The sequence below is a fragment of the Ostrea edulis genome, chromosome 3, assembly GCF_947568905.1.
Source record: "Ostrea edulis chromosome 3, xbOstEdul1.1, whole genome shotgun sequence".
Taxonomy (NCBI): Eukaryota; Metazoa; Mollusca; class Bivalvia; order Ostreida; family Ostreidae; genus Ostrea; species Ostrea edulis.
Genome location: NC_079166.1, coordinates 83859600 through 83874802, shown reverse-complemented (window position 1 = coordinate 83874802; position 15203 = coordinate 83859600). Strand labels below are relative to the sequence as shown.

Below are 15203 nucleotides of genomic sequence, written 5' to 3'. Positions count from 1 at the left end.
ATTTCCTGCATATATGCACATCTCCACCGTGCGCCTTTATTAACTACAAAATGTCATGAAATTCTATTGTTCGGTTTCAGAGGAGTTGCGCTAACAAGATCATGTCTGATAGTGGGCAAACTCCTAAGATCAAAAGAAGCAAAATTCCCAGGAATAAATATAGAATCAGAATTTCCAGTAAATTTGTTCATCTACAGAATGTGTCCTTATCAACTACAAAGTTTTATGAAATTTTATGCCCTCGGCAACTTGTCGCGTGGAGTGTTATAGTAAATGTATTCTATGCATCCCGGTGAGTATGACCTCATGACGGCATTCTCTTTATTTACGTCTCAGCCAATATATACTTTTTTTGTTGTCAATCATCGCAGTAAACTAAAGACATGTATATTTGTCTCGTACATCTTAGAAATTTCGGACAAATGCCATCATTAATTAGAAGAATCTAAAATAAGATTATTTCCACTCGACATCATGATTAAGGTTTCTGAGCATTACCATGGTATGGTTCCTTATACATATAAAGTTTGGTCTGTTGTTAGACTATAAACCATTACGAGTCATCCCTCAGGTCAGTGCATCTTTAGAAATTTCTCAGTAGGTTTCGCCAAGGTGTCATTTTCATAGGGAGAATTTCTTTGCAAATAAATTAGACATTTCTCGGTACGTTTGGACGTTTGTTTTGTTCATTTTGAATTTGATTATAAATAATTATCTCCCCCTTTGATATATATGTATTTTTTTTATTATAGATTGGAACATTTTCATTTACTTGTCAAGAAATACAGACAAGTCAACTACTTCAAATGTCTCAGGGTCTCCCCTCCCTGAAAAACGATGACACGTGCCAGCAGGTGCTACTACTGATTCCACATGTACAGTAGTGTATATCTATCATATATCATCGCACATCGGATCATTTATCAGAAGAGCTAAATAAAGATTGTCTCTTCTATGTGACACTACAGGAAAAGTACGGTACCAAACGAAGAAATGGTTTGCCATCATGCCAAATATCTTTTTTGAAGTTATCATGGTTGATCATTTCAAAATGCAAGCACCCATAATTCGACTCGGGATGTAGGATAGAAACTTAAAGGACACATCTCGTGTTTTCAAAGTATACAGAATTATATGCATTTTGTCTTCCTTATGCTTATAGAAATTAATTGTAATAGTTCGTTCGCTGAAGTATTGCGATAATTAGCCACAATACGGACTTAAATCTAAGCCCCGATTTCAAAAAGCCTAGTTAATTAGATAGGTAGTCACGTGGTACAGTGACGTCATATGCGACCTTCGTCGATCAACTTGTTGTAAAAGTAGTGTTAGATATTTTTAAAAACTCGGGTTTTAGGGGCCTAATTTATTTACCATGGATAACATTTATTTCGATGTTGACAAATTCCCAGTGTCTTATATCTTTTAGCCACCAGTGCATACAAATAGCGACCCAAATGTAGCGAGAAAAGCGAGTATGAAATCTGCATAAATTTGCGAGTAAATAATGTTTACATCGGATCCCTGTCTAAACATAATTTGGTAATGCCATTTCTGTAAACAACTGTAATTAGCGTTGTTGCTTTCTAAAATAAACAGAGCAATTATTATTAAATTTATTTTTGGAGAAGTTAGATAGGCCTAAATTATGATACGATTATGTATCATTGACAACTAGGCCTACTGTCACGGGTGCATTTCGAAAAAGAAAAAATAATAATAATGATCAAACTTATTGTGAAAATCACAATACTTTTAAATTATTTTATTAAAGCAATTTTATTAGGCCTAATCATTATTTTTTGTTATCAACACGTTGTTACGTAGGAAGTGGGAGCGCGGCGTGCTGTTGTTGTAAACACGTACGCGTTCCTTAAAAAAAATGAAAGCATTATAATTCAATTCAAAGTCGGGAAATATTATATTTTATTATTTATAATTGAAAGTTCAATTATCTTTTATCTTTAAATTTCTTTTTTTAAAACTACCAGTTGGTAGACACTGCTAGCAAAGTTCTGCCTATGTTGATACAAGGTGAAGGTCAGTTGGTGCGAGTGTGTATTGAATTCAAGAGCAGAACGGAAAGCATATGCCGTAGCTTCGATAGAACCACTTTCTTGCAGTTTATCTACGTATTTGTCCAAGTGCTTGTTAGAAAAAGTACAGGGACAAATTTTACTGGGTGTTTTTATGGCAAAGTCGTTGTGCCGACAAAAAATAATCACGTCTTGTCCCTCATACCTTCCTTCGAAAATTGATAAAAACACAGTCCAAATCCTCTCTTCTGACAGCAAGTACACCCTTAAACGGCACAAAACACCCTAATGCAGTGTTATTTACAAGCTGTTAATGTGATAATTGTTTGTTTGTCAATTAAATCTAATCTGTTTATGAAATGGCTATCAACTGTTTTCAAATCTTCTCGCTCGAGGTCGCATATGACGTCACAGATAATGGCGCGTAAAATATCGAAGAAAATATGCATATCGCAAGATTTGAATTTCATCGCTTTCAAACTCGAAAACTACGCAAACTGTTTCATTTAAAACACATGTAAAGTAGTTTTAGGCATGAAATGAATTAATTTTGCTGAAAAAATTAAAAAGTTTAAAAACATGCGATGTGTCCTTTAATAGAGGATCAAGGTTATACAAGGTCATGTATGGGGAAATCGTATTCTGAAAACCAACACAGCCATGCCTAGTCAGATTAATATACAAGCACCATCAGGTAGTGCAGATTCCAATCTATTCAAATCATGGCCTAGAGGGTAGAGGGAGGCGACAATAGGGTGTCAAATTTTAACATGGCAAAACATGGTCTGCATCATTGATACTTGTGCACATGCAAAATTGAAATTTCACGCAGTCATTGAAATTTAATAAATTATTTGCGGTCGTTCTTTGCCACTTGCATCATAATATCTTTGTTATTACAAGTATATATTTTTAGTTGTTATTTTTATCTAAAACAATGATATTGTGTACAACTCAGTGTCATACAATCTCGCATTTCTACATTATGATAACACTGGCCTGAAACAGGACGCGGAAGTATACATGTAATTGACACTGGGATATTACAATGTCAGGTTGTAATTCCTTTTAATTACGCGTACAGGTGGTAGTAAGTTATAACAAAATATACAACATGAAACCAATTCTATATAACTGCATCCTTGTTACCAATAGCGTCCGAGTTAACGATCTCGATTTCCAGGGGTGTTTAAATCTTCCCGAGGACAATCACAGATTCACAGTTTTCTTTTTAAATGTACCACAAGCACTCGCCGTTTCGAATATCTATAATAAAATGTATTTCTATACACAAACCATTAACAAGGTATATCATGCCGCCATCTTGATTTTCCTTTTTTACCAGCTGCATCGCTTGCAATTTGCGGAGTAATATTCCATAACATATGATACATATAACTAGGTCCCTATTGATAAGGTGTACATATGAGAGGTGAATATAACGAACAATGATGAATCTCATAACTCATATAGGCAATTCAAAATAGATAGTTGGGCAAACACCGACCCCTGGACACACCAGAGGTGGGATCAGGGCTGAGTTTTACTAAACTTCGCAAGTTTATTTCATCATAACCTTAATTTACGATAATTATCCGTTTTATTAAACATCTTAACTTACGTTAAGTTAAAAAGAATCATAGTAACTCCACGACCCCCCCCCCAACCTTAAAATAAAATGAAGAGTTATGTCAGTCTACATATAGAAATAGGGGTACACAATACACCCCCCCCCCCCCGAGTTAATAGAACAAACATTTGTCTATTTCCAACGCACGTGTAGTTCCACTTTTAAAATGCTTAGATAAGTTTGATTTGTCTAGATACCGACCACAAAGTGTACATCATTCCGTAATCAAGAGCAAAGGTGTACACTTTCTGGTGTACACCCCCTAAACCCTTTGCAGGGCATCTAAATTCACCGACACATTCAATATCGCTGGAAAATGATGAAACCGGAAATTTGCAGATTTTCCTCTTCGTACATGTACATATGTATATATTTTGTTATGGGAAGTATATATATTAACGTAGTTCCACACTCCTGTGACGTCATAAGATTTTCCAAAGTCAATAATTTAATGACTGGAACATAAATTTTGTTGGGAGTCTTTTTCAATAGTTATTGTAAAAAATCTTGTTACCATAAATTATTTCAAAAGTCTTAGTTATATTTGAATAGTCAATAATGTGTTTCAAAATATTGAATCCAAGGACAATAACTCTGTTTTCATTAAATTATTTATCAAGTCCATTATGCAATATATTTCCTATATTTTTCACAAACATTTTATCAAGGTGATAAGGAATTATTATCTGTGTCTTTTCATGTAATTACATAAAATTGTAATCCATCAGTGGTTTTGAATAGCTCAGCTGTATGGTGCCAGACTTAGGTTTTTTATGGGGGTATACATACTCTGGAAGCTATAGATTTGAAATTATTAAGGAAAGGTATGGATTTTTTTTCATAAATAACTACAACAGATGTACATCTACTAATATAAACAGAAAAAATGATATGTAAACCATGCTATAAGGAAGTTGTGTCCATATTAGTTTGTTTTTTAATATTTTGGAGAATAAGGCTAATTCAATAATTTTGCACTTATTATACTAAAACTTGATGAACATATTGAAAATGACATGTGTTTTAGTTATTGACATGTTTCCTGATAAATTAATGCAATTTAATTTTTTTTTCCATTTTAAAATAACAACAGATAAGTGTTTCCAATGAATTTCATAAAAATCTAAATAGGGGTACATGACTTCAGTTGCGACTGTAATGAAAATTAATATGGAAATCCTTAACTAATTTGCCTATTTTCATTACTCTGAATGTTAATCTATTGATTCCAAACAAAAAAATGCTACCTAAACCCCAAAAATTCAGGACTAAGGACCCACCTTCAGATGATAATTTCAGTGCATTGTACAGTGTATGTAGTCATTTACAATATAGTTAATTGATTGCATCTTGTTTAACGTCTCGAGAATTTTTCCCTCATATGAAGACGTCACCAAGGCCGGTGAAGGGCTTCAAATTTAGGCCTATGCTCGGCGCTTACGGTCATTGAGCAGTGACGGTTTTTGGGAGTTGAACTATGTTCAATCTCCCTGGGTCATCACGCACTTTTCTGCGCAGTAATTTGTATTGATTTGTATAGTGGTCGTCAGCGGGGGTTCTGTGTCAGCTGATTTACTCCTAGGTAAATCAACATAAACTTTTATAAACATCCGCCATTAAATAATCCATGTAACTTTTCTGAATTAATCTAATTTTGATAATTGATATGTAAATAAATGCAATGATATTGTATTCAAATCAATTTGAATACAAGATTTCGATCAAATTGATACTGATAGACATAGAAAAATAAAAGATAAGGTTGAAAATTGTCGTTTGTAGCGCAGCGTCACCTATAAACATTGATAGGGAAACGAACGACAACTGCACACAAGCCCTATTGACACCGTGGCGCGAAATATCGAATATGGTGCGAAACCTCAGAAAATTTACAAGAAATAACTCTACAACATTGTGTATGTGTATATATTTGTTTTTTTTTTTAATGTGATATAAAAAATGCTTACATGTTACATGTAGATTGAATTAAAACACGTCATTCCCAGTCAACAACTTTCGATTGGGATCGGAATACGAAATAAAATTTCTTATATCCGGTGGCAAAGTGAAACTGCTTCATGATTCAAGTTATTGAATTACGTAGGAATTGCACGTTACACATTAGAGAACTGTTCATTTTAAAAAAGAAAGTCACAAAATAGATACAAAATGAGTGTACCTTATTCATTACTGTTAACGAGCTTTCGTCGACTATAATCTCGAAATGGCGTGTTTCGCTGCGCTTGATGACGGTAAGGTCCACATTTTCTACGTGAGTAGTGTGATATTTGTTTATGAATTTTTTGAGCATACATGGTATGTCTCGGCTAGGAATAATGGAATCTTTCTCACCTATGTATGTAAAGACATATTAATCTCTATTTTTAAAAATGTAGAACACTTTTATCAAATGACAATGTTTGAAAACGCTTAGAGCCCTAATGTCAGAATTTCCTTTTCCAAGACATCAATATGTCAAATTCATTATCCTTTTTGAATAGTATGTACCATATTTTGTACCAGTTATCCATTTTGAATCCCCTATTACAATGGGATTTTGCTGCACTCTGTAATGTTTGAGTGGATGTCATGAGTGTGTGTCAAACAGAAATTTTAAGAGCATGGGATAAGGTGCTGCCATGTATGACTTCACTATCAAAGTTTAACCCAGTTGCCACAATGTTGAATTTATGCTGCAAAAAGGATTGGAAATTGCTCTGGTCAAAACACATTGTTTATTTGTCTACAGATGAAAGAGACATGAGGATTCTCCCTCACAAACTGAAAAAAAAATAGTTATGGATCTTGTATATGTATAGTTTATTAATCACTATAGATTTCCAGCATCACAAGTCTGATTCCACTATATGCTTTCCATACTGTCAGGTTCATTCACCCCCTGTTTGAGCCACAGTATAATATCCCAAATACCTTGGCAACAAATAACATTATTTGACTAGTGTTTCATTTTTAGCGGAGTTGCGATGAAGTCGAACTCGGCTTATGATCTGATGAAGTACCTTTGGGCGGGCAGGCGGGCACGCATCAACATTTCATTTCCGCACCATAGCTCTTGAGCAAATTATACGATCTCATTCAAACTTAGATGGATTGTCACCCTCAGTAAGATGAGGAAGCCTATCGATTCTGGGGTCACTAGGTCAAAGGTCAAGGTCACTGGCTATAAATAGACTGAAATTTGGAGAAAATTTTGTTTTCCGCACCATAGCTCTTGAACGAATTATAGGATCTCAATCAAACTTAGATCGATTAAGTAAGACAAGAAGCCTATCGATTCCGGGGTCACAAGGTCAAAGTCACAGTGGCTATAAATAGACTGAAATTTGGAGAAAATTTTGTTTTCTGCACTATAATTTTTTAACAAATTATAGGATCTCAATTAAACTTAGATGGATTATCGCCCTTGATGAGACAAAGAAGCCTATTGATTTTGGTCAAGGGTTAAAGGTCAAGGTCACAAAGGATTTAAGTCGGCTGAAATTTATGTACGCAAAATTTTGCTCCCTGCTTGATAATTCCTGAAAACTTTTCTGCCGGTTCCCTCTATGCCCATTCCTTGCGCAACTTGGCTTGTGCATTTCCGATGCCCGACAATTTTTATTTTTTTTTGCATTTCATTTATTTTGAGTTATTATACAATTATTTACCATTCCATTGATCCTCTACAGGACTGTAGTATACTCAGGTGACAGTTTAGCATATTGGACTACCTTTTCAAGTAATGAATCCTTAGAATTAGCTATAACTAGGATTAAACTTGAATGTATATATACAGGGGAAAAAACTTCTTCATAACTGCAAGGCATTGATAACCATATTGATTTGAAAGTTTGGGCCATAATATGTGGTCACATTTTTCATGAGAATATAAAGGGGTGAAATTCTAGAAAACAACAACACGACTTCAGTTACTCGAGGAGCGTTGTGGCCCATGGGCCTTCCATTATCCATGTTTGCTGTTGTAACGCTTTGAAAAACAACAACAGTTGATTTGTATCTAAAATCATGATAATATTCAGTCATTTATCCCCCTACCCTTCCAGTACTATCTTTTCTAACTGAATTTCCACAATGTTCAACTCCCACGAGTACTTTAAGTACTTTGATTTAACGTGCCACCCTACTGTGACACGGGACATTTGTTTAAAAAATAAGGTCATAGCTGAGGACCCGTGACATTCACACCTAATGCCGAGCGTTTGGCGATGGAACTTTTACTACCGGTTTTAACGACTTAGGTCTGTCGTGGCCGGTATTCGAACCCTGACCTTCCGCATGCGAGGTGCAAACGCTCTATCTCTAGGCCAACGTGGCGTCTACAATAGTTTAAAATGTATTTTCGATTTCATATACTTTTTACAATAGTTTGAAATGTATCTTAAAAAGAATATGAAAAATATTGATAATCGTGAACAATCATAAGAAAAACAAATACATTTTTGTACAAAAATATTCTTTATTTCAGTACTTATTTATTTTGAACTGTATTTGCTTTAACATTTCTAAATGTCAAATGAGGACCTCATCAGCTGCTGAACATCCATATTGAATATACATGTACTACATGTATGAAAAACTGACAGCGCTTTAAAGTCAGGGGCGGATCCAGGAATTGTGGTGACGGGGCGTCACTTTATGAGGCAGATGGTGTGGGGCCGCCTTGAGGCCCCCAGTGGGTCCAATGCGAAGTCCTGGTGGGGGCCCAGGTGGCGAAGCCCCAGTAAGCTCCTGGATTTTGCAGGTTTTATAGAGCTTGAAATATGTCTCCTATTTAGTAATGTGTACTATTTTCTATCATTTTTTATAAGGTGAAATTAATAAAAACGACGACAAATATTAAGGGGTTTTGGAAAAATAGAGATTGGGAAGGCCATGCGTCCTGCGCCATAGTCCCATTCAAATGAAAAATGGCGCATTGAATTACTTAATCTATGCGCCGAAGATGAGGATATTGATTCACTCATTGAAGGAGCACAGATTACAGAACACAAATACAAACCTTAAGGCACTGAGGAGTTCATTTGTCAACAAATTGATTGATAACATACGAAGCAGGTAATATATATGATATATATCCAAGTTGTCAATTTCCAAAAGAATAAAAACTTGAAATATCAATATTTCTTAAATGCATGTATAGGCGTGTAGCTGCCTATACGCAAGTACGCAACTACGTACACATCATTTCAGAGAGAGAGACAGAGAGAGCGATATCTTTGCTGTTTAAATATTTGTGCCTCAAAAATAAATATTCCCGGTATTTAATTCAATCAGCATCAGTGGCGGATCCAGGAATTTCATACCGGGGGGGGGGGGGGGGGGGGGCAGTAGAAGGCTGGGGTTGCCTTGAAGCTTTGCACTGATGGGAGTGCAGGAGGCGAAGCCCCCGGAAGCTAACGAAATTGTGCCAATAAGAGAGTGGGCTCTTTTTCATTTAAATAATGAACATATAACGTCTATATACGTACATTTTCCTCTTTTGTGGGCGTTTGTAATGATAAAAAAAAATTCAAACGGTGGAGGGGGCGCTGGATCCGCATTTGAGCATGATACTGTCCATTCAATCAAATCTAAAATCCTTTTTTTAATTTAAAATCATTAACATCATATCGAATATCACTTAAATGTACATTATATACAGTATAATACACATGAACGTGTAGTAGACGAATGAGGATATATTTTGTTATCAGTAAAATTTACCAAATTCACTTGTCCAAAACAACGGAAGAAAATCGTAAAACGAATGTAAATCAGTCCAAGTACACACAGTGAATTGACATCATAAAACACTTTAGAAAATTATTTTGTGAATTATTTTGGGTTTAGAAATTGACAAGAAACTTTATGTACAAAAAAATAAGTAATTTCATTGGTAAAACCCAGATGTTTTAGAGGGCTTCACCCCCAATAGGATTTTGTCCTGGACCCACTGGGGCCTCAAGGTGGTCCCGGACCCCTTGCCATAATTTGCGTACACTTCATTTTCTTTCTGGCTACGCCCCTGATGTACTTATTTTATCAATTTTAATTCAATACCAGTAAATCTTGAATTGAAAATAATTTCATGAACATAATTTTTACAGATTTTCAGAGAAGAGTCTCCTGGATTCATTTTTTGTGTTGGCAATGCCTGAAATCAATTTTGAAGATGTCAATGATTATGGAAATGACGAAATGGAGAAACTGTTATCCTTTTATGGAGAAAAAACAGGTATGGATATTATTATTATCTTTCATTTTTAATACATTTTTTTTTATCAAATAATCTTTAATAATGTTACATGGTTTTTCAAATCAATCTGAATGAATTCTTATATCCCTGAATCTTGTGAATAGCTTTATTATGAAACTTGACAGTTATACTATTCTCATTGATTTCAAATTTTCAATTTCAGTGCCACAAAAGTTCCAGATCTGAAGCAGTTCTTGACAAGGAGGCGGTTTTGCAGCAGTGGCTGGAGACCAAAACCATTGTTAAGGATGCTAGATATCCTGTGGATAACATGCAGACACTATGGAGTCTTCTTATAAAGCATCACTCAGAACAGTTACCTGACCTTATAAAGCTTGCTTTGATAGCTCTTGTTCTGTCACTCCATACAGCTGGTTGTGAAAGGGTGTTTAGTCAGCAGAATATTATTGTGAATAAGCTTCGAAACAGATTATCACCTGACCACAGTGAAAAATTGTTGAAAATTCGCCTTGAAGGAAAAGGGATGACCTCTCATGACTTTCATGATTCCCTCAAAAAGTTTCATAAAAAGAAGAGATTAATCAAATCAAGCATTTAATTGGTTTTATCATGTGATTGTTTGAACAAAACCAATAAACATCATGTTCCACTGCACATTTGTTATTTACTGAAAAGGGTCCATTGAAAATTTGAACTGTGGGGCCATTGTCCCATAGACCATTTTGGCCTTCCCAATCATTGGAAAAAATTAAGTTCTCCTAATAAAATATTTCAAAAAATCAAAAGATTTTGTTATTCATTTCTTCGTGAGTGGAAGAAATTATTACTTCTTTTATCGGTTTTTTTTTCTTAACAAATGACCACGATTTACTTTAAATTGGAAAGTTTTAGGGATGGGGAGCCGGCTGCGCCTCACCCCTTAAATCCGTCACTGATCATATATAATCTCTTTTTCATATCAAATCACTCTCTCTTCCCGTGTGGATCCGGGTTACAATAGGTCTCCAGTACCCGTTGCTTGTTGTAAGAGGCGACTAAATGGGATGGTCCTTAGGATAAAACCGCAAAAACAGAGGTCCCGTGTCACAGCAAGTGTAGCACGATAATGATCCCTCCCTGCTCAAAGGCAGCAAACTCCTAGCATAGGTCTAAACGATGTAGCCCTTCATGAACAATGTTGACGTCTCCATATTAATAAAAATCCTCGAGAGGGAAGTTAGATAATATACAATCAATCAATCATAGCACTCCCCTAATTTTATGTATGGTTTGCTCCAAGGTGAAATCAATATTATAATGTGACCTTGAAATCACCCCTTTATGTTCTCCTTATCCTTGTGTTTAAAGAAAATCCAATTTACATAATCATTGCGACCAGCTGCAGTACGTGTAAACGTTCAACGATGTACAGTATCAATTCAGTGAAGTTTTTATCTTTACATGTATATTCCTATCGCAATGATATATCAGACAAGAGTGTGGGACAACTTCTGACACAAAAAAGAAACCCCTTCTCACATGTATCTGACAATTTCTTGCATGCTCTCGAAAATAAAAAAAAATATGCTGCATTAGATGTATTTTAAACTTCCTTCAACGTGGTCCCAAGACTGCCCAGTTAATATAAAGTAAAGCTTTGTTTTTCAACAGTCAGGAATTAATGCTGACTTGAACGTGGTTGATCATACTGGCAATGCTAGTTACTTTAGTTATTTCTGTGTGAAATATTCTCACATGAACTACATCATATATTAAAGTGGTTTTTTTCATGTCATTGTTACGTTTGAATGTAAATATTAATACCTTACCGTTAAAACCCTAAGTAACAAAACAGCTTGTCCATCAAGAGCATATCGCTATAGACACTGACCACACCACACCTTCATCTTTTATTTCTTTGTATTAATTTATCATTTCTTTATTTATTTTGATATTTCGGGCTTTTCGTAGTTTTCCCTGTCCCTGCACATGAAATATCAATATAATGTTTTAGACTGAAATGCCAAGTAAACAAAGCTATGCATGTTTGTTTTTACAGTAGTTTTTTTTTTAATTTCTTTATATTTTTTTTTGTAGATAATGATAAAAATACACGTTATTCTCGTACCTACTTTCCAAACTAATTTTACAAAAATAAAATTAAGTTCCATGTATCCATGGTAATGACCTTTCTGCAGAAATACTTTTATCTGATAAAACTTTAAGGTGTTCTGTGATAAATACTTACAACGTTTACTGATCCTGTACTGAATCCCCCTGTCTGACACGGTACAGTGTGTGAGGATATCCAGCTGTAGTCTGTCTATGAACAGGTCGTACATCTCATCCGGTCTAGCCGGTATATATAGACATTTCTCTCCCTCACTCCGCTTATAATTCCACGACCGGCAGTATTCTGATATCACGTGAGGTGACGCCGTGGTCAAGAAAAACTTCAGATCACTGTCCTCCACCAGACACTCTGTAATGAACGCGTACATGACGTCATGTCGGATGTCGGATGGCTTAAACTTGATTACGTCGTTTTCCACGTGAATGATTTCCTCGGGATTGTCGGGGTCGGTGATTTCCTCACAAACAGGTAGTTCTGTAAAGTATCGTTCTCTGATCGCATTGTACATCGTGATGTGAGATTCGTCCTTGGCCTTGACGGTGTAGTCGCCCACCATCAGAAGACAGTACAGGAGACAACGTTCAGCTGGAGAACGGTCGTGGTACTGACCTGTAATATTGTATACCGAATATTACACATTTTTGACGTTTTATACAGAATATTACACATTTTTGACGGTTTATACAGAATACTACACATTTTTTACGTTTTATATATAATATTACACATTGTTGACATTTTATACAGATCATTACACACTTCTGTACGTTTTACACAGAATATTACACATTTTTGACGTTTTATACAGAACATTACACATTTTTGACGGTTTATACAGAATACTACACATTTTTTACGTTTTATATATAATATTACACATTGTTGACATTTTATACAGACTATTACACACTTTTGTTTACGTTTTATACAGAATAATACACATTTTTGACGTTTTATACAGAATATTACACATTTCTGCACAACAAAGTTGACTTGGAAACTTCTTTACCATGTTCATGTATTTTCACCAGAATTAATCATTATATTGTAAATACAACAATGACAGATCCGACATAAATAAATTCCATATTTATTTCATGAACGCTGCATTATAATTCATAACTTCTTCGTGTATGCGATGTCAACGTCCTGATGGCTAAATGCAGTTCTTTAAAGCTTTTTTTTATTTTTTATTTCTAAAAAACCTCAGATAAGTCGGTTTTAGTGTACATCCTTTAAAAAAAAAGGGGGGGGGGACGGTGATGCTGAGTTGAAAGTTATTGGATTTGTATAAAAAAAAGAAGTAGTTGAATCATAGAAAGAAGGATTCATCTGTTTGAAAAAAAAATCATATAGATCAATTTATTCGTTTACATGGAAACAACCTTCGAACTGTTGAAAAACCCAATGACGCCATAATCAAGCACTTATATATCCATGTAACCTCTGTAAATAAATTATCATTAATCACTTTTTTCTCATTATTGCATAAGTGTAAATGTGTTTTTATTTTTATTTCTGCGCTGAAGTGTGACAGACCACGCGTGTGTGTTTATAACTGACCACTGGACTTCGTTATACTTGTTTAACCGGTTTCTAATACTCACTCACTTTCCCGATTTTACTAATCCAGGGCCCGCACTCTCGGTGCTACCCTTGAAGGGAACAGACATTAGCTACTTAGCATTCAAGTTTTCATATTTCATATACTGGAGATATATGTACCGGTGTTTGGTAATTATTCATGATAAATTTAATTATATGTAATTGGGATATTCATTGTCATATTTAAACGTATTTCTGATTATTTATTTTATTTTAGGTTTTCACTTAATAGTTTTAATAAAACATCCCTCAGGTTGACGGTATTTGTCTCTGTGGTTGCATCCAAATATATGTATAGTGAATCAATAGTTTGTGATTTGAATACATTCAATGGTCATTATTCAAACATTCTATGTCCGGACACTAACATGTAAAAGCAGCTTTAAAGTAACATAAAAAAACAACGAAATATTCAATCCGAATTCCCTCAATCTCACATACTTTTTTTCAAGAAAAATGATGAATGTTGAATATAGGCTGCTTCGAAATTTCAAAAATCGCATTCGTAGGTACAAATAAGTCATTCAAGAGAACATTTGAATGTATAATGTGGGTCAAGGTCATTGTATGTATATGCCAAAGCCTCATTGGTCATCTACCAGGACCCGTGACATTTACACCTGATGTGGAGCGTTTGGCGATGGAATAATGTGACTTACTATTTTAACGATTTAGTTCTGTCGCAGCTGGGATTCGAACCCCGACCTTTCACATGCGGAGCAACCGCTCTACCTCTAAAACATTGCGGCGGTCCATATGAACGAAACACTCGAGGGTGATGTTAAACAATATACAATCAATCAATCTTAGATTTTTCCGTGTTGTACATTGTAGAGTTTTAGCGCTAACTGTATCAACACTTAAACCTTCATACTAAAGTAATTTTTCTGAACACGCATATGGAAACCGATTGCCATACTCAAAATCAACAATCTCCTCGCGCATGCACGTGCGTTTTGTTTTAATTGGATGATACCAAAAGCAAAATTCTGAAAATCTGATATTAATGAAATGAATCAATAATATTCACAGTATTGGTAGATAATATGTACGTGTATTGTTTTTCGTTCATGTTTTCTTTTTCTTTCGGAGGGGGGGGGGTACTGAAGAAAAAGACCATGACTTTCTAATTAATAATCAAAGTCTGAATTAAAAGAATCTTTGTGATAGGTTTACAATATGAATGTCTATCTAATGATTGGTGCGAACCACATACGCTAAATCAAATTGGCATGCTCGTGCAGTGTTACTTTTAATTTATTCTTACATTTTGAGATTTCAATGAAATGTTTTAAAACGTATGTGGTAGATGCATTTTTGCAAACATGAATCTACTCAATGTCAGAAAGCATTCATGTAGATTTCAGTTCTTTTGGCCCAGTGGTTCTCTAGAAGAAGATTCTAAATGATTTCCCTAGATATCTGTATGTAAAATTTTAACCCTCAACTGTGGCCCTACGCTACTCCCGAGGGTCATAATTTTAACAATTTTGAGTCTGCATTATGTCAGAAAGCTTTCAAGTGAATATCAGCTCTCCTGGCCTAGTGGTTCTTGAGAAGATTCTTAAATGACCCCACCCTATTATTACATTTCTGTGATTA

General features: G+C 35.0%; 2 protein-coding genes across 3 annotated transcripts in view; both read right to left on the bottom strand.

The window, feature by feature from the left end:
* The window catches only part of LOC125673012 (uncharacterized), a 1263960-nt gene that overhangs the window by 1161155 nt on the left and 87602 nt on the right, over positions 1-15203 (bottom strand). The window lies entirely within an intron of this gene.
* Positions 11324-15203, bottom strand: part of LOC130052942 (uncharacterized) — a 33452-nt gene continuing 29572 nt past the window's right edge. For both annotated transcript variants that reach the window (XM_056159232.1, XM_056159231.1), the window contains one exon: positions 11324-12605. In XM_056159232.1, coding sequence (XP_056015207.1) covers positions 11860-12605 — 746 coding nt within the window. In that variant the 3' untranslated portion in view covers positions 11324-11859. The remainder of the gene's footprint in view (positions 12606-15203) is intronic.